Source organism: Scardinius erythrophthalmus (assembly GCF_964197995.2).
Source record: "Scardinius erythrophthalmus genome assembly, chromosome: 21".
NCBI lineage: Eukaryota > Metazoa > Chordata > Actinopteri > Cypriniformes > Leuciscidae > Scardinius > Scardinius erythrophthalmus.
Window position 1 is genome coordinate 32,930,713 of NC_138241.1, and position 26,412 is coordinate 32,957,124.

The 26,412-nt window shown below is 36.3% G+C and overlaps 4 protein-coding genes across 7 annotated transcripts; 2 read left to right on the top strand and 2 right to left on the bottom strand.

The window, feature by feature from the left end:
* Positions 1–366: 366 nt before the first annotated feature.
* rsrp1 (arginine/serine-rich protein 1) lies at positions 367–5,018 on the bottom strand. Of its 3 annotated transcripts, none has more exons than XM_081351194.1 (6): positions 4,880–5,018; positions 3,232–3,789; positions 2,714–2,880; positions 825–908; positions 691–738; positions 367–474 (listed from the first exon to the last, which is right to left on the bottom strand). In XM_081351194.1, the coding sequence occupies exons 2-6, from the start codon at positions 3,779–3,781 to the stop codon at positions 469–471; spliced, it is 855 nt and encodes a 284-aa protein (XP_081207320.1). In that variant the 5' UTR covers positions 3,782–3,789; positions 4,880–5,018; the 3' UTR covers positions 367–468. The 3 variants fall into 3 exon arrangements, with proteins under 3 accessions (XP_081207320.1, XP_081207318.1, XP_081207319.1); XM_081351192.1 differs by having other exon boundaries at positions 644–738; XM_081351193.1 differs by lacking the exon at positions 367–474 and having other exon boundaries at positions 509–738.
* Positions 5,019–5,126: 108 nt separating this feature from the next.
* On the top strand, positions 5,127–9,961 carry mgst3b (microsomal glutathione S-transferase 3b). The gene is made up of 4 exons (XM_081351195.1): positions 5,127–5,899; positions 6,039–6,161; positions 6,867–6,939; positions 8,392–9,961. Exons 1-4 carry the CDS (start codon positions 5,774–5,776, stop codon positions 8,490–8,492), a joined length of 423 nt encoding a protein of 140 aa, XP_081207321.1. The 5' UTR covers positions 5,127–5,773; the 3' UTR covers positions 8,493–9,961.
* A 593-nt stretch (positions 9,962–10,554) lies between these two features.
* tmem50a (transmembrane protein 50A) lies at positions 10,555–18,239 on the top strand. The gene is made up of 7 exons (XM_081351413.1): positions 10,555–10,697; positions 11,710–11,825; positions 11,916–12,028; positions 12,514–12,581; positions 14,940–15,032; positions 15,151–15,217; positions 16,991–18,239. Exons 2-7 carry the CDS (start codon positions 11,724–11,726, stop codon positions 17,034–17,036), a joined length of 489 nt encoding a protein of 162 aa, XP_081207539.1. The 5' UTR covers positions 10,555–10,697; positions 11,710–11,723; the 3' UTR covers positions 17,037–18,239.
* Positions 17,498–25,950, bottom strand: rhd (Rh blood group, D antigen). Of its 2 annotated transcripts, none has more exons than XM_081351412.1 (10): positions 25,571–25,950; positions 24,893–25,085; positions 24,369–24,519; positions 22,800–22,947; positions 21,772–21,947; positions 21,457–21,594; positions 21,122–21,246; positions 20,884–20,963; positions 19,183–19,256; positions 17,498–18,653 (listed from the first exon to the last, which is right to left on the bottom strand). In XM_081351412.1, exons 1-10 carry the CDS (start codon positions 25,716–25,718, stop codon positions 18,627–18,629), a joined length of 1,260 nt encoding a protein of 419 aa, XP_081207538.1. In that variant the 5' UTR covers positions 25,719–25,950; the 3' UTR covers positions 17,498–18,626. The 2 variants fall into 2 exon arrangements, 1 of the variants encoding a protein (XP_081207538.1); XR_014029095.1 differs by having other exon boundaries at positions 18,131–18,653; positions 21,167–21,246; positions 25,571–25,937.
* Between the last annotated feature and the right edge of the window lie 462 nt (positions 25,951–26,412).

Sequence of the window (26,412 nt, forward strand, 5' to 3'; positions counted from 1 at the left end):
CTGAGCACGAGCTCATGAAGCTCCGCCCCCTGTGTCGTCCAGCAGCAGCTCATTTGCATTTAAAGGGGACACACTGAAACGGCTCGTTTTTCTGAGCCCCAAAAAATGTCAATTTAAACATGCTGTAAAAAATGATCTGTTGGGTATTTTGAGCTCAAACTTCACATACACACTCTGGGGACATCAGAGACTTATTTTACATCTTGTGAAAAGGGGCATAGAACGGGACCTTTAACATGTCAGGAGTGTATTGTTTTTGAACTGTAACTTTCAACTAAATTGGAAAGTCATTCATAACCTAAGGTAAAGTGTATTAATTTCTGGAGAGAAAAAACAAAACAAAACGTGCACACCAGGAATTTTTTTGCAGTCTTTATTCAGAAACATCCACAGTACAGCACAAAAACACCAATATGTACAATATTTCCCACCTGTTTGACATCTTGCCTTCTTCCAATAAAACCAACTTTATATCTGAAAGAAAACATTTATGATGAATTCAGATGCTCCCGAGTCCCAACTTACCCACCCCAACCCAAGTGTTCACTACACAAACTATTTACAATATTTACAGTCTTTTTACACCACTGTTGAATCTCAGTGCTTATTATTTTTAGAAGAGTATTTGCCGAAGGGGACCCACTGTCCATATGGCTTCCTGTCCGCCACACTGTCGGCTCTTGATGTTACCTTACTGTCATGAAGCGTCGGGCTGTTAGAAGGTTTGGCAACGGCATTCTGTGAACATAAAGAGGTATGATCAACTTCAATATTTCAGTATGTTCTAAAAATCATCATTTTTGTCTGAGGTTTCATGAACTTACATTGAGGCTGAAGGTAATTGGCTTCATCTTGGGTGATGTCTGAGAAGTCTGTGCCTCACCATCATCATTGGCAACACCGTTTACCTACAGGCAAAGAAAAAGGGAAAAGGATATTGACCACACTGTTGTCTTGATATAATCCTCACTTCAGTGTCACATGATTTTCTGTTCTAAATGAGACGTCACCCTGGGCTCAAGTCATGCAAAAGCAGCAAACTGAAGGGACTGTAATGCCCGTGCTGCCTCTCTAATCAGTCTGACATCAAAAACACCATTCATCATGGCGTAACACCCGTTTACATTTTCAATAGTATTTTTACAAGCAAAAATTAAAATCTACACACAAGGCTTTGTTCACACTGCACCCATGTCCAATGAATGTTTCATAAATCTGCATAGTCATTTTGCAAGTAATGCAAGTTTATTCACACTTCATGTGAATAATAAATAAAAAAAAAATAAAAAACTGAATTAATCAAACCGAAAAGCAAACAAAAACAAAAAGTAAAATTTTACACATTGATGCCTTTGTAAAAAAATTGATTTATTACTACACTTTTTGCATTTTACAAGCCACTAAACGGCTCTGAATCGGCCAAAGAAATAATAATTTGGATTTTTGCTGCTTATGAACAAAGCCAAACAATGATTAAATGATGAGAGTATATATTTCCAAACCCCCATCCATCACCGTAGAATGAGCTCTGTCTGGTCTTCACGCACAGTGAACAGAGGAAGATTCTGGAAAATGACAACCCAGTTCAACCATCAACAGATAAGTCATTTCCTGTAGTTCTAATAGCGGTAAAATACACTTCTGGTCAAAAGTTTGGGGTCGGTACGATTTTTTAAATGTTTTTGAAAATAAAGCTGCGTTTATTTTAATTTAAAAAATATATATATTGCAAAATATTACTACAATTTTAAAATAATTGTTTTCTATTCTAATATACTTTAAAATGTAACTTATTCCTGTGATGATTATGTGCTGGTTATGGTTATCAATGTTGTGCTGCTTAATATTTTTGTGGAAACTGATGCATTTTTTTCAAGATTCTTTGAATAGAAAATTCAAAAGAACAGCAATTACTTGAATTAGAAATCTTTTGTAACATTATAAATGTCTTTACTGGCACTACTGATCAATTTAATGCATCCTTGCTAATTTCGAAGAAGAAAAAAAACCTTCTACTGACCACAAACTTTTTGTTCATGTGTTGTATGGTGGCTGAAAGTGGCTCAGCTCTATGTGAGGTCAATTAATGCAATTGGTCTGTTTTTGTTCAACACAAGGCTACCGCTGACATCATACACGGTTACTTAACCTTCGCAGTTGTGCATATAAGACTTAAAGCTGGTGTCATTCAAGTCATGTGACCTCCCTCTTTGTCCAAAGGGTGGAGGAGTTTCAGCTCTACAGGAACAGAAACGATATAAAAAAACAGTGCAATTGAAGCTAAATGCAGCTCCTCAATACAGTGAGAGGAATAATAGCCATGAGCTCATTCATTCACACACATACACACTCACACGCACAGTAGTACATACTCTTTAACGTGTACCGTTACCTAATCCGGACATGAGCTGTTCATCATTCCATTAAATCCATCAGGCAAAATCATTCATGTCTGAGGAGACAGATTACATGGTGACCCAGGTTGGGCAAGTACAGCGCGCAATCACAGTTTAAACAGACGCGTTTCAATGGGTTAGTCAACGTCCCAAGATCAGATTTAACAAAGTACAGATGAGAATCTTACTGGAGAAATTAGCTGGAATTCCGTTCGGGACGTTCATGCAACATTACAGAATTCTAACAAACACTGTGTGTGTGCGTGTTAGTAACACGTGTGCAGTCGTGTGTGTGTGTGTGTGTGTGTGAGGCTCACCTGTGCAAGTGTCTTCTGTGGTGCCAGATCAGCCCTCAACCTTTCCTCTTTATCTGATGAAGATCTCCTCTTCTCCTCCTCCTTCAGACTAGCTGGCAGCTCCAAGTTCTGCACTCCCAGAATCCTGGCAGCATTTGCTTTGGCGACATCCAACAGATACTTCTTCTCTGTGGGAGATTTTAGGATTTTAGCCAATTAGTTATATAATATAATATATATTATATAATAGATAATAAAAAAACAACAGATTATAAATGTATATAATTAAAATAATTATTACTATTATACAAAAGTATACAGAATAATAAAAAAAAGATTTTTTTATTATTACTACTATTATTCTTTTAAAAGGTCATCCATTCTAAAACTAAATGATGGAACAGTACTGATATTTAGGTTATTAACAGCTGTGGCGACCATGAACAGTTATGTATGGAAAAGAGCTCGCTAAAAATATTCTAATCCTGCTTTTGTCTTCCATGTAGCATAATTTTAAAAAGATGTGAAGCTGATCTTACCCTCAAGGCTCAGGCGGATGGAAGAGCGTTCAGGACTGCGAGACCGGCTTCGGTTTGCTCTGGGGTTGTAGGGTGAGCGGGAGAAACGGCACCGGTATCGCCCCACAAACCTACTTCCCCTCCAGTAGACTGGAGAACGGCTGCGAGAGCGGGATCGGGAACGCCTGGAGCGTCTGGAGTAGCTGTAGGGAGATGGAGAAGGACTGTGGCGACGGTAGCGTCTGCGGGAGGAACCCTGGGGAGTAGGGCTGTATGAGCGAGAGCGAGCACGGTAGCGGCGAGGAGGAGAATGGTGTGCGTGGCGGCAGCGTGAGCGGCCCGAGCAGCGCGGATGAGAGCGGGAACGGGATCGGGAACGTGAGCGTGAGGAAGAGTCACTGTCGGAGGATGAGCTCCGTGACCTGCGAGAGGAACGGCTTCCTCTGCTGCTGGAGTACGAGCTGTCGCTGTCACTGCTGATGCTGGAGCGAGAGGAGCTGCGACCCGATGGAGCTTCCTGATCAAAGATGGACTTCACACGCTCACGCCTAGGGCTGGCTTCCTGCTTCATGATCAAACCTGCAAACACAAAGCATTAGACGTTACTCATTAACAGTTAAATCTATCAGTTCACATTCAATGATGAATGCATCCATTAATGCTCAATTTTGCATAAATCTGCATGTGAATTCGGTTCACCTGGAACCATGATTTTTTTTCCCAACCTGGAAATCACAATTTTGAAAATCCCTGCTTTTTCATGTTTTTATGATGCGAGAACCTTGAAGCATGTAAATAAGTATTTAAAGGCTGCACCAAACGAAGGGTTAATTCATAAATAATATATATATATATATATATATATATATATATATATATATATATATATATATATATATATATATATATATATATATTCTGAAGGTTTTTACAGAGTAACGTTAGCTTGATCAAATATCTTTTGCCTGGATTATATAGCATTTATTCCTAAAAAAGAAGGTACTTTTTTTTTTAGGACTGTTGACAGCAATTTCTGATATATAGAATTACAAAAATATCATCTCCAAAATCGCCTCTCTAAAACCATTCAACTCAACAAAAGAAATGCGATCCTGACTTTATCTAACGTTCAGATTTCTGTTTTGGAAATTTATGGAAATTACTGCATATGCCTTATGCTTACTTCAGAAAACGTATAATACAAAATAATTGTCTTAAAGTGACGAATTAACTGGGGCGTATGGTGATATATATTCGATAAACTTATATTCAAATCATAGGACTTTTTTTTCTAATATAAGTTGACGACGCTAACAAAGAACTCGGTAATCAGCAACGTCGAATGAGAATGTTCTGGAACTGAAAGTAGGTCATGTGATGTCTCCGCCCCCTCCTGTCAATCAAATTACACAATCGCGAATCTAGAACATTCCGTAAGAAATTTTCACTTGTTTCTTTCAGGTGATTAAATCAAATTTCATATCACTTTGACAGAATCCAAATGTCACAATCCATAAATCAATCTGTTCCGGTAATGAGCCGTTCACTGTCTAATGTTTACTGTGGGGACAGTAGATATATAACGTTTTATTTGTTTAAGGTGCTTTAGTTTGAATACATAGAATTAATTAAATAGATATACTATAAGCAACATTTAGCTGTAACTTACCGTCAAAATGACTTGATCCAACAGCAAGACTCTAAGATGAGGAAAACTCTTTACGTTAGGTAACGTTAACGTTATATCACGCGATTCGCCTCGAACGAGTTCAAAACTGACAGAATTTGAACTCCAACACAAAAAGCTGTGAAATAAACAAATGTTTATTCCCTCGTATGTGTCCTTTTCAGTGAAAGGGCAATTTCTCGAAACAAAGGATCTGGAAACCTGTATCAACCGTCGATGATTTCTCGCGAGTGGTTCAGCGTGAAGTGGCTCGTGTGCAGAGAGACCGTTTTTTCAAACGAAACCCACTGACGTCATCAGGGATTTGGAAAATTCGAGAAGCACCACTTGGGAAATCCATAGACATAATAAAGTTTGTTTATTTTTATTTTTATTTTTTACTTTAGTAAGATTTTGGTTTATTCTTCTTTCAAAATAGTGGAAAGAAAACATCCATTTATTTTAAACGACATTTATTTTATCACACTTGAGTAACGTTACAGATTAAGACTTGACTAATTTAAGACTGTGATTAGGAAATACTTTCATATATAGTGTTTTTTTTTTTTTTGTATAAATTCATAAGTAACGTTATATTAAATTCTCTCTCTCTCTCTCTCTCTCTCTCTCTCTCTCTCTCTCTCTCTCTCTCTCTCTCTCTCTCTCTCTCTCTCTCTCTCTCTCTCTCTTTCTCTCTCTCGAAGAGAGAGCCAGAGAGAGCGTTTTATCGCGAGATTTACCTGGAGCTCCAGCCTCCAAGGGCACTCGCCTTTAACACAAATAATATTATATATCACGGTTACGTGAGCTGCGTGATAGAGCATTTTTCCCCACTTCAAATATAAAAGGAGACTTTCTTGTGCTTGAGGAGACAGGTCCTGACTATTGCATTGGAAAATGGCGATTGAGAACGTGCTTCCGGCCAACTTTGGCTATGCGATTTTTACATATTTGTATAGTTTTGTCATGTTATCCTATCTCGCGCTACAAGTTGGTGCTGCAAGAAAGAAGTATGGAGTAAAGGTACGATAAGGCTTCGCATGCAATGCATACTATTAGATTGGCCAAAAGATACTGATGCGTAGTTAACTTTGATTTCTGCATGTTTTATGACAGATGCTTCTGTTGAATGTGTTTTTCTGCGCTCGTGTTTTGTGTACAGTATCCCACCATGTACAGCGATAAGGAGCCACTTTTCAACTGCATTCAGAGAGCGCACCAGAACACACTGGAGGTGTATCCACAGTGGCTGGTCTTCCAGACTATTGCTGCATTAGAGTATCCTGTGAGTATCAGAAACGTGCCATTGAGAATGCACATTCAAAGAAACCCATAGAACTGCTGTAAATGTGATTTTTTAATATTGCATTTAATGTGTTCAGTTTAAATTACTTATAAAATGTTATAATATAGCACATGGGGTATTTCCTGAAACATGACATGACATTAAAAAAATACATTAATACATTTTAAAGAAGTTGTGAATCACATTAACCTCAAATTTTTATGTCATCTCAAACATTCTGGTGGGCATTTTGTTAAATCTGTTTTGATGAGGTTGTGTTGACAGTATTGAACTCAGTTTGAAGCAATAAAAAACTTGCATATCAGTGAAGTCTAAGTGAATCATGTTTTGTTGAAAGATTTGTTTGTGAGAAACTTATTTTAATCGTAATTCAGGAAATTCCTCTTCCTGCTATTCCAGTTCAAATCCAGTTTAAAGTGAAGGTAGCCAATTTAAATTCACACTGAATTGGGCTTGTAACTGAAATGTTGTTTGTTTAAACTCCACAAGGGTTTATAATCTATCATCATTATGCCTTTGATCAAAACACTTGACCTTTATCAAGGATGTAGCAGAAGGAAGTGTGTAAAAAGTGCACTGTAAATCATGTTCATTTAGTCTCTTTTCATGTGCTCTCCTTCTCTCATGAAAACCCTCTCACCCAGTTCACTTCTCTTTATCTTGCATCTTTTATCTCCCTATCAGCTTGTTGCCTCGGTGTTAGGAGTCATCTGGGTTACGAGCAAATTCTCTTATGCCTGGGGTTACTACACGGGTGGTAAGTCTTTACAATGCACATATAGAAGCCTGTAGCAATTCTCACTCAGATGTTTCTCTGAAGTTATGGCAAATGCAAAAGCACATTCACATCTGTTTCTGAATCAGAGTACAAATGTGAAAAGCAGAGCTTTTATTTGTGCATTAAATTATAGATTTAAATCACATGTATATCCATGCATTTTGAATCTCTGTACATACATATATATATATATATATATATATATATATATATATATATATATATATATATATATATATATATATAAAACTGACTGTTAGAGCCTAAATAAATCTAATTTCTATTTAGAAGAAAAGTGTTTTTGTAAAACTGTTACACAAAACAATAAAGTCTGTGTCTGCAAACTTTTTGGAGGTTACACCAGTATATATATTCATTGTTTAGGTCAGTTAGTGGTATTGAAATAGCAGATTGGCGCCATTTTACCATTTTTATCGTTTAAAGTGAGCAGCGCGTCAAAACAACAACCGAGCGGTTCACACCCAAGTACTCGTTTATTGTTATGATTTTTCTGAGAGATTTATCTGGAGCCAAACACGCTTCATTCAAGCCCTTTCCACTCCATGCGCGTTGCTTTTCTCTCCCGTTAAAGACATTAAGCGCCACATTAAGAGCTGCAGATGATGTCGTTAATTTAACAACAGTAGCAGAAACACGGTGATCAGAAAAATAGATAATTTTGCTAAAATGCTACAGAAAACGAGAATGCAACAAATAGAATTATTTTGATCTGTCATACAGACTCTGACCGTTTAACTAAACAAAGGTTTGTGACAATGTCTTTAGACTTTTTTTTTTTTCCAATACATTTAGCATTATTAATCAGCATATTAAGAGCATTTCATAATAAACAATGTTATAATTTGGAAATTTATTTGGAGATAGCAAGGGTAGACAAAAAACTTTGAAATTACTAGTTACCTTTGTTTTGTGCTCATGATGAGAGCTTTGATTATTAGATTATGTACGTTGTTTGTTTTTAGTAGTTTATTACTTTGAGCAAAATATAAAAATGGTCCACCTGCACGCACCCCCTGTGTTTTCTCAGTCCCAAGGCCTTCTATGTGCCATACACGTAAGTGTCTAAATGTAAAAAATAAATAAATAAAAATAGATAAATATAAAACATCTGATCTAACCTTTTTATATTCAGTTGGGAGAAATATATACTTTTTTTGGTAAATATTGGTAAAAAAAAGTATTAGACATCACTGGTTTGGTTCTCGGGCCCAAGATTCCCATCTTTGAAGACTAATTTGAGTGTTTAGGAATCTTTCTTTTACAAAGTATTGCGGCTGCCCTGATGGAAATGTATAACTGTTCCAAAAAAGTATTGTCTGGACCTCTTGGAACTTTAATTGAATACCCCTGGTTCTTTCGAACATTATATGAGTTTTATCCCTCATCATCAGTGTTGTTTCTCTGTTTCAGATCCTGCTAAGAGGATGCGTGGTGCATATGGATACATCGGGCTGTTCGGAGTCATGCTGCTCTCCATCTCTGTGGCTCTCAAACTGCTTGGAGTCCTTTAAGGGAACAACATACCACATAAAACCAATCCTTGCTACTTAATGTAGTCTTCAGCAAGTCTTTTGTCCACTTTTTTACTCTGTTTTAAATTGCATTGTTCCATCCTGTAATTTTTTACAAATTATGGAATATATTAATCACATTTAATCAGCATTTTAGACTTTCATACTCAAGCTTTATGCTGTATTTCTCAGATTTCAATTAGGGTGACCGGTTAATCATTTGATGATGGTGTTTATGTGCAGACGACCTGGGTTTGAGTCCAGCTTAGGTCATTTTCGCTTGTTGATCACTGTCTGACTCTGAACAGGATATTTCAGGTGCAAATATTCAACAATTTTATTGATTTGACTGCACTGACACAATTGGATGAGAACTGAACTGAACTGGGCAATGACATCACAGTTTTCTCCAGAGCTACTGTATAGATAAAATAACTAAATGAATAAGTAGTGATTTTTACAATGGAAATGATGTTGCATTATTTTCCTGATATCACTGTAAAGCTGCTTTGAAACAATCTGCATTGTAAAAGCGCTATATAAATAAAGGTGACTAAACTTGACTTGTAAAACTGATAACTATCAGAGCATATCAGAGGCTGTTTTGATTTGATTGGCATGTATGGTCATATCAATAGATTCAGAGAAATGAATAATAAAATGTCAGTGTAAGATTCAGATAAACCATGTGTGAGTGCTTGATTGATTTAAAGTGAGAAAATGTATGGTGATGATCATACTTCATACTCATTTTAGCTGTGGAACATGCTCTGTCATTTCTGAAATCACTGAGAGGAGATTACAAAAGGTCCTTTATTTGTGAAAATTAAATTCTGATCACTATGGTAATATTTAAAGTAGCATATGGCTGGGCTTTGGGACAACTGGAGCGTTAAATCATTTATAAACAGACCCGAGAGTGTTACTATGATGCTATGGTGTTGTGTGTGGTTACTATGATATTCGTATCACTCCATATGGCTCCTTAAAATCAGTTTTCCTTTTTTTGTGGTTATTTTTTGAGAGAGTCTTATAGATAAGAAAAGCATTAGCACCCCTCTCCTCAGCAAACTACATGATTTCACATGTCGTTCATCACACACAAGCAACGTGGCCAAGTTTAATATTTAGAGTTAGGAGTTTTATCAGAACGCTATGAAGAATAGTAATGCAAGCGCCACTAATAAACACAGATATTATAAAGAATTTACCATAGTTTGAAAAGGCTAAAAGTTTTACTGTCTTTACAATTTTAGTTTAGTATTTCCAGGTTTGAATATATATTGCAAAAGAGCCATTTTCTGTTCTCTTCACACTTTCTGATGTGTTTTAAGTGTTGAATGGGAACATTTCACGGTGCAATTCTGTGTAATGTTTTTAGTTTGCTTGATTTGCTTGAATTTTATTTTATGTTTATGCTTTGTAAAGCACCTTGATCACTAACTGTTATAAAGTAGTAATAGTACTGGTATTAGCAGTGTTGAGTGTAACTCATTACTAAGTAATTAATTACTGTAATGTAATTATTTTCCCTTGAAAAGTAAAGTAAGCGATTACTCTTATTTTTTCTGTAATTAAATTACAGTTACTGCTGAGGTAATTGCATTGAAAACTCTACAGACTATAAAACAATTCTATATAAAGCAGTAGTGGATTTAATTTTAATGGACCCTTCCTTTATATATTTTGGTCTGTTTATGCAATATATATTTGTTGTTGAAAATTAAAAGAACAGTTTCATATCTATCCTTGTATAGTTCAACTGGTTGAGGGCGTTGATATGGGATTTAGAAAGTAATTTTTTAGAGACAGTAATTAGTACAGTAATATAATTACTCTGTTGAAACTAGTAATGAATTACTTATTAGGGTAACTTACACAAAACTGGATATTGCAGGACACAGCTGGTCATGTGATGTCAACATAGGCGCCTTCAGGGGGCGACCCGCTCCTTGTAGAATAACCTTTTCTAAAACCTTTCTTTAAAAAAAAAAAATCATTATTTTCATCAATTTTATCAGACGTGCTGTTCACATATTTAGGTGTAAAAGCTTTAGTTGGTGTACATTTTGTTTGATCGGATGTGCTTAGTGTGATGGAGAGCGCACTGCGCATGTGCGGCTCAGAGCCACTGTTTGAGACGGAAGACTGCGGAGTCTATCTCCACTTACTGCGAACCACAAGAAAAACTCAAGAAAAGTGCAGGTAAGAATTTATTGTGCTATAGAGCACGAGTCATTGAGATCATTCATGAGGTATTATCCAACACTGTGCTTGTATTTATCCTCGATACTTTATATAAACAGTGATGTAGCAAATATGGGTTAGAAATCATCCGGACATAAGAGATCAATCACGTTTACAGCATTAACACTCGACGTCTTCGTCCGAAAATGAGCGGAAACGTAGTTTTGAACTATTGTGTTAAATATAGCTAATGTTAATATTCAAATTTTGGTCGTAAACATGACAAATGGAAATCCTTTTGTGTGCTATTTGTGTTTGGTTTCAGGATGATCATGTGTGCTCTGCGTGTGCGCAGTCAGTGATGCTGCGCCGCATTTGCGCAGTTACAGTGGAATTTATTACATTTATTATTATAATTGCTGCTAAAATGAGTTTGTGAACACTCACTTCCACCTGTGTTTTTAAAAATGTTTTTGAAATAAGTCTCTTATGCTCACCAGTCACCAAGCATACAGTCACCATTGTGAAATATAATTACAATTTAAAATAACTGTTTGCTATTTCAATATATTTTAGAATGTAAATTCTTACTGAATAGGAAGTTGAAATGAACAGCATGAATTTGAAATATAATCTTTTGTAACATAAATGTCTTTACTGGCACGTTTGATGAATTTAATGCGACCTTGCTGAATAAAACTATTAATTTGTTTTATTTACCTCAAACTTTTGAATGGCACTGCATCATGGTTTCCATAAAAATACTAAGCACCAAAAAACTTATATATATAATATAATATATAACTAAAAGCATAAGCAGCAGATAGATAGATAGATAGATATGGGGGATGGTGTTTTGAAATTAAATATCTATTTATTTGTGCAAGATTGTCACTGTAATACATGTTATTCACTTTGGATAAAAGCCTAAGCTAAATGTTAAAAAGTTCATTACGCAATATTAATAAGTATCTTTAGTAGGAAAACCAGCACAACATCTCGAAAGAACCGTATTTCTTTGAATGATCAGGTGAAATCAGCAGCATGTCGGGGTTTCTGGATGGGATCAGATGTGGCGATTGCGAGTGTAATGTGGATTGGGGAGAGAAGAGAAACACCATCGCCTCCATCGCAGCCGGAGTTCTGGTACGTCTGCCTAATGACATCAAATAAATCTCAAAAATCCAGTGATTCCCAAACTAATGATCTTTCTTCTCACACTGTGCGCACGTGCAGTTTTTCACAGGCTGGTGGATCATCATCGACGCAGCGATAATGTACCCTAAAGAGGAAGAGTTCCACCACGCATATCATACCTGTGGGGTTATAGCGACTATAGCCTTCCTCATGTGAGTCACACTTGTACAGATTCTCTCTTGGCTTCCTCTAATGAAGGGAATAGTTGTTTTTAATGTGTCCAGCCAAACAGACTGTCCCAGATTTTTCTTCCTGTTGTTTAGCCTTGATTTATCTGCAGGGTTGTGCAATGATTACCGTCACCATGACTGCATTGTTTAACTCCCTGTTGAGTTTCACTTTCTGTGGAATTCAATCAGAGACTTTAGATATACAAAGACAGTGCACTTATATTACAAAGAATGGGGGAAAGTGCTTTGAGACGTGCTTATGACTTCAAATGCAGTTTTTTGTCAGGATTTGAGACCGTTGTCAGATTTCATTGATTTTAAATGTGAAATTTAATCGTAAGCTTGGTGAACAGATTTAGAGATGTTTCCCCATTCAAAGAGAAAGGAGCTGTACTTGATGACTGAAATACTGAAGCTGAGTTTCAAATATGGCCGTCAAGTGGAATGACATGCTTGTTTGATTGCAGGATCAACGCAGTGTCAAATGGCCAGGTGAGGGGAGACAGCTACAGCGAGGGCTGCTTGGGACAGACTGGTAAGTGCTGTATTCGCATCATGAGTTTTTTTGACGTTATTGTAATACTACATGACTGAGAAGTGCCTTTAGGGTGTTCTTCTCTTGGTTCTTTTGGTCTGGTCCAAAAAAGAAAGTAATATATTCCTGGTTCGCTTGGTCTTCACACTGTCATTTTTAAGACGGGACCTAAAGATAAAAAAATAAAAATAAAGTATTTTGCAACAGAACTTAACAAACATCAAAACCAATGCTGTGTTCTGGGCTAAATGCGCTCGTTGTATGTACGTAGCCTATAGACGTTATGCGCCAGAGAAATGAGGGCGCCGCCATCTTTAGAGGATTGTTTTTAAACTTCCGTTTTTGCGGTCGCTCTGTATATTTCTATTACCTTCTTAACACTTCTTGCACTTGTAATGACACATCAAGGATGTTAAGAGGCTAAAAGCAGGTTTAAAACTTGCCCCATTTAAGTCAACAGGGTGCAAATTTTAAAAAGAGGATAACATGGTGTAGGCAACACTGATTTTTGTCGTTGTTCTCTGTATTGACAGCACTCCAAATTGACAAAAAAATTAGCTCAATGTTAAAATTGACCGGAGTTCTCCTTTAACGAAAGTTATCATGAGGACTGTAATGTTTAAAGCAGATGTCTTAGACAAATAAAGAAGTGTGAAGTCCACACACTGAAAATGACTGCTCCAAAATAATTTATTCAAGCATCGACCCTCAGGTCTTCATCAGGCACAATGTCAATGTAAAGTGAGGTCAACTTTAAATAAACATCGGCATATTGTTTCAAGTGATCCTAAATTATCAGGTGTCTTTAAAAAGGGTCCGAAATTAGTCTTTAAACGTCAAAACAATCTTCGTGACTTGCTTGTTAAATCTGAATATCCGTCACGTATAAAACAAGGTATTCCAACTCTTCCTCCAGGTAATTATAGGTGTGGTAAGTGCGCCCAGTGTGCTTTTACACACAAATGTAAATCGTTTAGTCATCCACGCACTGGTCGTGATATTCCGATACGGGGTACCATTACCTGTGCTTCCACTCATGTGATTTATCTAATTCGTTGTCCTTGTGGTCTTGCATACGTGGGTAAAACATTCAGACAATTACGCACTCATATTAGTGAACATCGCAGTAACATTCGAACTGGAGATATGCGCAGTCCTATAGCGTCTCATTTTAGACAAGTAGGCCATAACGTCAGCGTTTTGCAGTATATTGGTATAGAAAAGGTAACAAAACCCTCAACCCTTAAATACTTTGTCAGCTTTAGGGTTGAATGGGGATTTTTGATATTAAGCCATTTTATAGTGAATTAAACATTTTTTGTAACTTGTATTTGTCACATGACATACTTGACTCGTATTTGTCACATGACTTGTATTTGTCACATGATTTCTTGGGTGTGCCTAATTAAGATGATCACCTGTGTCTATTTAAAGTTGACCTCACTTTACATTGACACTGTGCCTGATGAAGACCTGAGGGTCGAAACGTTGATTGAATAAATTATTTTGGAGCAGTAATTTTCAGTGTGCGGACTTCACACTTGTTTATTTGTCTGTATCATTCAGTTGTCCACACCATTTTTGTATTTTTGAAAGCAGATGTCTTAACAAATGTCAGTAGACCGGGAAGGTTTTTAAAACGAGCCGGTCATTCATAAATACGCAAGATCGCTGTGAAAATACAGACCGGAAGTCAAAAGACAACGAGCGCAGCGCTGAAAAGGGGCGGGGCTACATAAGGTCTATATGTGATGGTATTTTGACCAGCTGAGAACCTGTGGAGAGATTATAACGTGTGTAAAGGAGTCAAAACAGCGGCAGGAATCCCTCCGTCACACACACAGATGAAGATCTGCTGCGAGGAGACGCGGTTCTGATGTCTGTACCGATCTGTGATGGGCAACATCACGACTATGATGAGAAAAATGCGTGAGCATTCTGTCCTTTTTAGGGTCGTATCTTGTGACATGTCCTGTTTTTGGTTCGTTTACATGCCTTTGGTCTGTCATGTTTCAGTCGAACCACACCAGAGTTGGTTTGGAGGCGGATTGAGACTCATCTTTTCAGCGTCTCGGTCCGCTTGTTTGGTGCACCAGGGTTCAGATGGCAGCGTTCACACTAACAGAGCAATCGCACTGTTCGATTTAATCGAACCAAACATGCCATTGTGAACACACCCTTTTTAAATAAAAAAAAAAGTAAAAAATTGCATATACTGCGTTAGACTAAACTGGGAAGGGTCACAGCACTTGCATGTTATCTTATTGTTAATTTAATTGCTTCTATTGCTCTCCTCATTTGTAAGTCGCTTTGGATAAAAGCATCTGTTAAATGTAAATGTAATGCGTGTCTGTGTAGGTGCCAGAGTTTGGCTCTTCATCGGGTTCATGTTGGCGTTCGGCTCTCTCATCGCCTCTATGTGGATTCTGTTTGGTGGTTTTGTTGTGACCGGTAAGAGATAAAAAATATTTTGCTTTCTTTTTTCTTTTTATAGAAAAAGATGTTTCAGGTTTCTGCTTGTGTATAGTTTCTAATTAAAATTTTCTTTTTTCTTTTCATGAATGAACAGACAAGAAGGATCTGTCAGTGTATCCTGGTATTGCAGTTTTCTTCCAAAATGCATTCATCTTCTTTGGGTAAGTTTGGAAATAGTGAGAACAGAATCTCACATCAGAATAGGTTTGATATGTCACTGTAGGCCAGGGCTGGGTGATATCATTTTATTGGCCTTTTTTTCTTACCTCAGTATTTTGACAATATATATACTATATAAATATGATCAAATATGTAAATATTGTCAAATATACACTGCCGTTCACAAGTTTGGGGTCGCTAAGATTTTTAATGTTTTTAAATGAGTCTCTTCTGCTCACCAAAGCTGTGTTTATTTTATTAAAAATACAGTAAAAATTGTGAAATATTATTCCAGTGTAAATCAGCTGTTTTCTATGTGAATATATAGTAAAATGTAATTTATTCCTGTGATCAAAGCTGAATTTCCAGCATCATTACTCCAGTCTTCAGTGTCACATGATCCTTCAGAAATCATTCTAATATGATGATTTGATGATCAAGAAACATTTATGATTATTATCAGTGTTGAAAACAGTTCAGATTTCTGTGGAAACCATCATACATTTTATTTCTCAGGATTCTTTGATGAATAGAAAGTTCAAAAGAACAACATTTATTTGAAATACAATATTTTGTAACATTATAAATGTCTTTACTGTCACTTTTGATCAATTTAATGTGTCCTCGATGAATAAAAGTATTAATTTCTATAACTTCTTTCAAAAAAAAAAAAAAATTCTTACTGACCCCAAACTTGTGAACGGTAGTGTATACATACATACATATACATACATACAGTATATGTATATATATATATATATATATATATATATATATATATATATACACTACATATAAACTTTACAAAAGTTTGGGGTTGTTACAAAAGATTTTTTAAATGTTTTTGAAAGAGGTCTTTATTGTTCACCAAGGCCTGCATTTATTTGATCAAAAAAACAGTGAATACTAATAATGTTAAATAATGTATTTTATTCCCTTGATCAAAGCTGAATTTTCAGCATCATTACTCCAGTCTTCAGTGTCACATGATCCTTCAGAAATCATTCTAATATGATGATTTGCTGCTCAAGAAACATTTATTATTATTATCAATGTTTCATGATTCTTCACTGAGTAGCAAGTTAAACACAACAGCATTTATTTAAAATAGAATTTTTTTTATCATTATAAATGTCTTTACTGACACCTTTGATCAATTAAATACGCCCTTGCTGAATAAAAATGGAAATTTCTTTAAATAAATAAATCCAGAATGTTTAATGCAAGACGTTAATACAGTAAAAAAAAATCTAGTTCAATAATGAACTTGTTTTTCATGTTTTCACCAAATGGCCACAGGGATGTTTAATAAATTATGTGCAATATTATACCTATATTGTAGTTTTATTACCTATATTTTTACTAAAACAATTTACTGTATGTAATTGCCATGTGGAGATAATTTTTTTAGGTGATTGATTACACAAAGGAATTGTTAAATTGAATTTTCCATAAATCTATTGGAATGGACAATATTATCGGATTCAAACTGAATGAAACTGAAAATGAAAAAGAAATATTTTTTCTACTGATGCAATTAAATCATTTAAATGACCTTCAGAATACTTTTTAGGAAGCCTAATGCCCCGTTAAAAGTGCATTAAAATAATTTTGAACATATGAACATATGAACTATCGCCCGGCCTGTAATTACCTGCGCCAGAGATCTAAGATTTTGAACATCTGTGCAAATCTAATAAATTACTCTGCAAATTCTGAAAACAATATGATAATTTGATTGAGCTCTGATTTGTGATTCTCCTTCACTCTTGCAGTGGTCTGGTGTTCAAGTTTGGCCGAACTGAGGACCTCTGGCAGTGAAGCTTCATTTCCTTCAATCAAATCCCACAGTCCTTCGACACACAATTCCTCTGTACTTATTGCTGCTTATTTGCACTCGCTATTTCTTTCTCTCCTCTTTTCAACTCCTCAGACGACTCCCGTTCTTAAATATATTCCTCCTTCCTTTCTTTGTCTTGTTTCCTGTGTGGCCACAATGGGTGCACACAAGAAATGCAAATCAAATCCAGACTCTGCAGTCAAAATGGACACGTTTTGACCTCACTCTGCATTAAATAATTACATATATGCAATAGAATTACATTGACATTACATACAGAAATTAAAAGTGCACAATAAGAGCTAATATCTTCAGCCTAGCTTTTCCAGAGATCTCAAAAGGAAAGCAAACATTGATTTGCAAAATATAGTAACGTGATTTTATGTGATTGCAGCAGGGAGAGTTTTTGAGCAGAATCGTTTATAAACCAAAACGAGTGATTCACTGTGTTTCTATTTTTAATGTGTCATTTGAATAAGTTTGCTTTTTTTTACATAAGCCACCAAAATTGTATCTGTCGGATCACTTTCATGCATAATCTCTTGAAATTTCATCGTATTAGCTCAACCATCAGTCAGTTAACATCACTACAACAGCGCTTTATTTAAAGTTTTACTTTTGGAAGAGTTTTATATATTATGTTATAAGGATTCCCATACCCTTTTTGGTCATTCATTTTTACAGATTGATATAACAGATCTGTATATATAACAGAGATTGCACTGAGCAAGAGCAGTTTCTTAGAGCTGAGCTTTAGCAGAAACATGTACATTCACTGTCAACTTTTTATTTTTATTTTTAAGAAGAAGTGTTTAATTTCTGTGCAACTAGTAAAACCAAACAGCATATTTTCCTTGACTGTGGGAACCCTGGTTATATATTTTGTGTTCTGGAGCATTAAGGTCACTCTCTATGTGTATGCTTGGGCATGTGGGAGTTGTATAAAAATGTTAAATGTTTTTAAAAAAGCACAATTTCTTATTATTTCAGTGGTTATGGGAGAATAAGGTGACGTAAGTCCGAGATTTTGACTCGTCTATCAACTGACAAATTAAAGATTCTGTGATTTCTACATGCTAAAAGAATGTAACATTTTAATGTAATCCATGTCTCTCTTTCTGACAAAACGTAGCTAAACTTCATTCAACTGTGGGTTTCAAATGAATAAAATTATTGTAAATATGTACAGAGCCAGTGTTTTTTCTTTCACTATGTTCAAATACAGATGCATAACGGGATTAAGTCAAATGTACTGAGTGACATCAGGTTATTTTTAGATATTAAGTTAGTTGGTGGTGTGGTTTATCAGCTCGCCATCGTCATGAAACAAACTCTTCTCTGTGTGTCTTGCTTCCACTGAAGTAATTTAATCCAGCCACGGGCTTGGAAAATTCTTTGCGAGATGATTTTTCAGTTAGAAAACATACCGATTTCCATTTAAGGACATTTTATATTGTAAATTGTTTACTTAAGCAACCGCTGACTTCTCAAACACACACACACACACACATATATTTTGTGTTAATTGCATTTATGCCTGGAGTTTTCTTTTTGATGTGTCCACAAGTTCTTCATACACGTACCACCAAATGTGGAAACTACATGAGAAAGAAGTACATAATTAGCAATCATAAACATGTTTGGAAATATATATATATATAAATATATATATATATATTAGTGCTGGGCAAAGATTAATCGCATCCAAAATAAAAGTTTGTGTTTGCATAATATATGTGTGTGTACTGTGTATAATTATTTTGTACATATAAATACACACATATGCATGTATATATTTAAGAAATATTTGCATGTATATACTGTATATATATATATTTATACATAATTTATATTATATATAAATAATATATATATAAAAAAACTTAAATATATACATGCATATGTGTGTATTTATATATACAAAATAATTATACACAGTACACACACATATATTATGCAAACACAAACTTCTATTTTGGATGCGATTAATCGCGATTGATCTTTGCCCAGCACTAGTATGTCAGTAATTCCACTTAAAAGAAAAAGATGAATGCAAACACAGCGAGAGTAAGGATTGCCATTTAGTCCACTGCATTTATATTGTTGTGAATGAACAAAACCATTTACCTCCCAGAATGCCTGGTCATCAAAGCACTTCCTGTCCTGCTGGGGTCTCCAGAAACTCCATTTAAGGAAAAGTCCTGCAAATTTTAATTTAAGTTGTATGTTTAGTCTGCCTCAGTAAACTAAAACACAAAACTTATCAGTAAGGGTTATGCAAAAACGCAACACTTTATTTTGATGGTCCACCAGTAGACATTCTACAAACTATAACTTTGCAACTACATGCCAACTAACTCTCATTAGACTATTAGTGGACTGTTAGATTAGGTCAGGGTTAGTAGAATAAGTTGACATGTACTTGCAAAGTCACTTATAGTCAGTTGTTGAGGAGCATCAGAATAAAGTGTAAGCAGACAGTCTACTAATACTCTAATGACTGCTAGTTGACATTGTGGGATTCCAAATTTATTAAAATGTTTAATTTAGGTTTACATTGAATTTAGCATGTTAAGGTTAGGTATAAATGATTATTATCAGAGTTTTTTAGCAAAAGACTCTGGTCAGTCCTGATTTACTGAAACTCTTGGAGTTTGTGTTTTAGCAAGAGAGTCCTGTCAGTCCTGTTCTCAGGTCTCAGCATTTGAATGGATATGCTGAGTGAATTAGGGTGGGCAGCACTCTCAGTCCCAAACAGGTTCCGAAACCTGTCTCATCACAAAGTTTTGGTTCCTGTCCCTAAATGTATATAAACTGTAAGAGAACATCTCACAGATTCAGACTTGGTGACTGCAGCTACCGACAGCTCGTGTTCTCAATAAAGAATCCTGCTGAAGAAACAACCAAGTCTCCTGGTCTTTCGATTCTAAGTTCACAACAACATGTAGTTACTTAAAGGGATGGTTCGGAGTAATTTCAACCTAGGGTCCTTTGCACCATGACCTCGAGCCAAACACCCCCCCAGAAGCCTTTTTTTTTAACATTATTAAAGTTAGAGCTTATTTAGAGATATCAGCCGGATGGCTTAGTGCAGGCGCTAATGGATCCAAGGTTGTATCTCGTAAATTACCGCACTAATAATGCCCAGAATGGGACCAAACTTCTACAGTAGTACAAATAGGTTCTGTACTCATAAAACGAGGCATTGGAAAGTTTGTAAGTGCATCAGGAGTTTATTTAAATAACACTTGCCTGACAGCTCATGCTACCGCTAACCCGGACGTCAGGGTCACTTCCGTGATTTGGGAAAAGCCTGTAAAAGTCCTGGCAGAAAGCGATGCGTAAGGATGTAGTGTAACGACGCCCAGTTCCAGGAATGCACTAATATTTAGTTGGTAATATCAGTTTGCAACAATTATTAGTTAACACTAAGTTGTTAACACTTTGGAAAAAATACATTTCTATGAAGTGTTAAATTCACTAGCTTTTCCCTTACACTAGTGAGTTTTGCAAAGGACTTTTATGGACTTTTCCCAAATCACGGAAGTAACCTCGACGTCCGGGTTAGCGGTAGGGAAAAAAGGCTTCTGGGGGGGGGGGGGGGGGGTGTTTGGCTCGAGGTCATGGTGCAAAGGACCCTAGGCTGAAATTACTTACTTTTTTTTTTTAAAGAATCTGAATCTATTACAGATTAGCTCACAGACAGAAATGCATATCAGCATATGCACAGGGAAAACTGTTTAAAACAGCCTAAGGTGCTTTGCTGATCTTATTCATAACACAAGGAAATGAAATATGACTGTCAAATGATCTTCATCAGTGGTGTACCTGTAGCTGTCCCCATCACCAGACTCATGCACACTGTTATTAGGAAAACACAGATGTGATACACAGCAAACCGCACAGCTCTGAGAACACAAATACAACACAGTCAACATTAAAAGATCTGAAAAACATCTAAAGCTCAGACATTTTATGCCTGTAGTCATTGCTATTCTATGGTTAATTAATGCAATTTATTGGATGCACACGTCATATGATTGACTAAAAGTGAAAATCAGTTTACACTGTGCTTTCACTACTGGCCAGCCGTATAAATAAATGAGCGAACCATCCCAGGATTCCCGGTATGGCGTGCACGTTGAGGACGCCGCAGGTGTCATGACACTCAAAAGCAAACAACATGTGATCCTGAATGAAAGTGAAAAACAGAGAATAAATCACTGTAAGTTACAGTTATTTTAGTACCTTAAACAAAAATGACAAATACTAAAATACAAGAAGTTTAATTTAAGCTTAATGTTTTATTTCAATTAATGTTTTTTTTAGTTAACGACCCTGACTTATGGGGGGAGATCAGGAACATTTGAGTTTTCCATTTTGTGATGGATGTGGCTTGACCTTCATGTACTGGAATCCCAGGGCTGATAAGAGAGCGGCACAGAAGCCAATCATCATTGCGATCCATGGCTCGTGGACTGCCGTCATGGCAACACTAATGGCAACGCCACCAGACAGGGCAGAGCTCTGAATATGAACCTGCAAAACATGATACTCTTCATGATGTGTCCATTATCTGAAAAACTGGATCCTAACAAAGTCAACATGAAATGGGAGTTCACAACCCATTATACTTTCATGATGTGTCAGATTTCAGAGTATTATGTTATGATTGTTCTCAACTCTGTGAGGCATGTTCTTACTACAGTCGCTCACCATGTTCATCTTTCCTTTGGAGCTGGTGAGCATAGAAACAGACATCGCCATGACAACACTGACGGCCAGAGACAGATACGTCCCATATATCACAGTGAGTTTCAGTTCTTTCTCCCACCTTTGAGGCACCAGTGCCGAGTTAAAACTGGGCCAGAACATCCACAGAAACAGCGTTCCTGTGAGAAAGAGAGAAAGGGAGGCAGTTCCCGTGCATGATTTAATTAAAATATAGAGATAAAATAATTACACTTCGGTCCTTGAATCTGATTGGGTGAGCATCGTTCAAAAGGGCCTTTTCACTGTTTCGTTCGTCTTTCTTTGTTCCAGACAGACTGTCAGTGTAGGGGATTTTCAGTGACTCTTTCTGCAGGTCTTTGTAAATGACTCACTGAATCATTCATTGAGCCTATTGAACCGATTCGTTCACAACTTTCTGGATTCATCTAAACAAGTGACTGGCTGTGTCTGAAATCACCCCTATACTTTTAAATAGGGCACTATTTGAGGGGTCAGCCATTTGTAGTGGTGTCCGAAACCATAGTGGACGTTATCGTCCTCATTCAATCCCATAATGTACTGCAATAACGAGTATATAACCGAAGTACGCTCAACGGCTACAGAATGTAGTGTTGTGGTTACATTTCCTGCAACAGCTATTACACATCAACTCAATAATTATATAACAGATCTGCATCACACAAACTGTAAATAATCTGTGGCCTTAACACACTCTTACTCGAGTGATATTGATCAATATAACAATATTTTTGCTTTACAAAATGCTTTTTGCTTTGTGGTAAGAATAAAAAAGGCATCTGATGGAGTGATTTAAAGCAGTAAATTAGCTTAAAAAATATATTTTTGCATGAAATAAGCACAGGTGCCATTAAATATTCACTCGGTTATCTTTAATGAATCACTTGAAGCTCACAAACTCATCTGATGATGTGCTGTCATGGTTAGAGTCTGAAACCTGGTTTAGAGGTATCTTCTGAGTCTGAGAGATAACTGTTAGTTATAGTACTCACCAAACATTGCGAATAAGCCAGTGCTACGGTCAATTTTTTCTTTCTCATGTTTTGGATTGATTCCCTCTCTGTGCAGCACCCATGACACCATCACACCAAAAAGAGCTCCGAAGATATGCAGCATCATGATGCTGTACAGTGGATCTGCCTGAAACATGAGCACAGCTTCAGTCGTTGCCTTAGTACAGAATGAAAATACTCAATCTGTCTAAATAAAATAGTATGTTCATTAGTGCTGTCAAATTGATTAATCGAGATTAATTGCATCTAAAATAAAAGTTTGTAATATATATATATATATATATATATATATATATATATATATATATATATATATATATATATATATATATATATATATATATATATATATATAGAATAGAATAGAATAGAATGAGGCATTTATATAGCGCTTTCATATGTACTACTGTACACCCAAAGCGCTTTACAATCATATCAGGGGTCTCTCCTCAACCACCACCAGTGTGTAGCATCCACTTGAATGATGCGACGGCAGCCACAGAACAACGGCGCCAGTGCGCTCACCACACACCAGCTATAGGTGGAGAGAGGAGAATATAAAACAAATATATATAACATAAATATATATGTTACACAAATACTACACATACGCTATATGTGACCCTGGACCACAAAACCAGTCACATGGGTCAGTTTTTTAAAATTGAGATTTATACAAAGCTGAATAAATAAGCTTTCCATTGATGTATGGTTTGTTAGGATATGGCAATATTTGGCCGAGGAAGGTTTCTTCAAGCATCTTGGAGACATTCCCGCAGTTCTTCTGGATTTAGTCTGTCTCAGTTTGATGGATGATCAGATGATGGTGAGATCAGATCATACCGGCTGTTGTCAGACTCCTTGTGCATTCACAAATCTCACTGGATTATTACAATTAATGGCAAAAATAATGTTTGGAAATGTAAACTGATATTTCCTACTGACACACTACAGCAAAAGATATAAATAACTGACTAAAACCATTTTGTGGGGGGTTAACATGCTTAAGACTTTTGCACAGTACTGTATATTGCACACAGTCATATATTGTAAATTTATTAACTTTTATGTTAGATGTGAATTAAAGGAGTAAACGATTTGACAGTACTAGTTAAAATATATATATACTGTATATCGTCACCTTCCTAAAATAATTGCCTAAGTCATTTTTTCAGGTTTCTCAGAAAACACACAAAAAAATAAAAATAACTTCAGAGGTTCGTTCTTCTTGATGCAGCTCCCATCTTGAAAAGCTTGTAAAATTGCCTTTTAAAATTTTAAAATTGCTTGTAAAATCTTTTGACTTAGGCCAAATAAAATGGCCCAAGTCACACTCTTGACATAGGCCATTATACTACAGGGGTAGAACTGCATGATCTGTTCAACTGAGGATGTGGGGATTTTACCAGAGGTGGCCAGCATCCTGAGATGACTTATGCAAAAAAAATCATTTTTGTCAAAAAATGACTTAGGCAATTATTTTAGGAAGGTGACGATATATAGGATGAAAGTGATCATTTTTATCAGGGAAAGTAATACTTCTCTTACACTGAGCAGAGTTCGCAGGATCCACTGATTGATCACAAATCCAGTGACCTCCACCAGAGCCATTAGTAAAAGCTGGACAGGATTTGTCTTCCCATGGACCGCTCCCATTGCAATCAGAGCGGATGCTGCACAGAGCTCTGCCTCAATCACACTACATGAGGAGCACAAATAACATTTGATGTAGTGGTGCTGTCAAACCTACTCTCAGAAAAAAGGTACAAAAGCTGTCACTGGGGCGGGACCCTCTCAGAAGTTACTTTTTTTACCATGTTAAAGTATGAAAAAATAATTACAAAAGTAAAGGTAAGCCCTTGTCATGATTATGAAAATCAGTTTTTATTAAAACACAAATGGATTAGTTTTTCCAGAGTAAATGTACCAGAGCAAATGTTTTGACTTTTTTTAAATGATAATGTTTCATATTCAATCTAATGGCTTACTGTCAGTGTATTGCTGTTAACATTTACACATTGTGGGTTGCTTTTGTAAGAAAGCATCTGCTAAGACCTGTAATGCAGCTGTACCTTTTCATACTGATGTGGATCTCTCTTCTGTGGTGGCGTTGTGGCAGCAGGAAGCCATTCATCAAGACGGCCCACTGGATGGCCATGGCTGCTAACAGCATGTTAAACCCTGATCCGCTGAAACCATATCGTACAAGGAACGTGGCCAGGAATCCAAACCCCATGAATATCATCACATGAACATCTTGGAATTCTGTAAAAAAGATTGCATTTCCAATATTGCCAATGTGTAATTTTATGAAAAGCGATATACACTTTAAACACTTGGCGGTCAGTCTTTTAATTGCTTGTGGGATAGAGAAATGCTTCTTATCATCCAAAACCAGAGATGGTGTGGCTCCACACCCCAAACGGCAATGTGGCACACATTTACAAACAAAATAAAGTCAAATCATATTCATTATAAGTACGTTCATATGGATAGGAATTTTGCAATTGGTTTTGATATGTTAAAAGTTCTAAAAAAAAAAAGCCCAGGAATTAATTTCTGAGTTAATATTAGACTAGTCTTTTAGCATTAGCATGCATTAACATATGAAATTAACATAGCAGGTTTACAAAAGATGATGTGATGCTGTTCATAAATAACCTCAGGTTTATCCTTAAAATGAACAATGAATGCAAATTTGATCTCTTAAGAATCATAACACAGCTTATATGTAAATCAGACTTACTAACCTGCATATGAGCGGATGAAAAGCTTACTGTCAGACTCATGCTGCTCTATTTTCACAAAAAAGAAAAACAGTAGGATAAAGATGGTTTCCAGAAGGAAGGCCACAAGAGGAAGTCTTGAGCGGAGACTGGGGGCGTACTGAGGAGCCATTATTACTGTGACAAACTCTGAATGTCTTTAATCTTCACCGGCCAGACAAGAGTATACAAGGTCACGTGCATGTAAGAGTAATGGAGGGGTTTAATGCCACCTTGTGCAATTGACCGTTCGCAGAGACCCACCCCCTTTAATTAGTGTTGCTGTGTCCCACAAGCCACACCATGTTCTCACGCAGTGAAAAATACAGGACCAGGGCTCTCAAGTTTTACCAAAAGCTTGGAGTGAGATCACATGCGGTAAGGGGAGGAGCCCTAATGAAGCCACGCCCCCATATGTCCCCGCCCCCCAATTTTACCCATTGTTCATAATTAACCAGCCCAAATTGAAATTATAACAATTGGTAAATCTGATAAATGACAGAGCAATTGATCACATCAAATATACTCTTTAATGTTATATTTCAAAATTACAAATAAGTTATACAAAAATTACAAAAATATAACAAATTGCTCCAAACAGTTTGGAAAAACAAATCTTTTTGCATTTTGAATGTCTAGTCAAAATGGTATACCGGTAATTATTTATTGTGTGGTGCATGGGACATTGTGAACAAATGACATATTAGAGTATTATTAAGGTGTGTGTGTGTGTGTGTGTGTGTGTGTGTGTGTGTGTGTGTGTGTGTGTGTGTACACAAGAGTACACACTCCAGCTTATGAAATGTGTTTTGTGTTTGAAAAATACA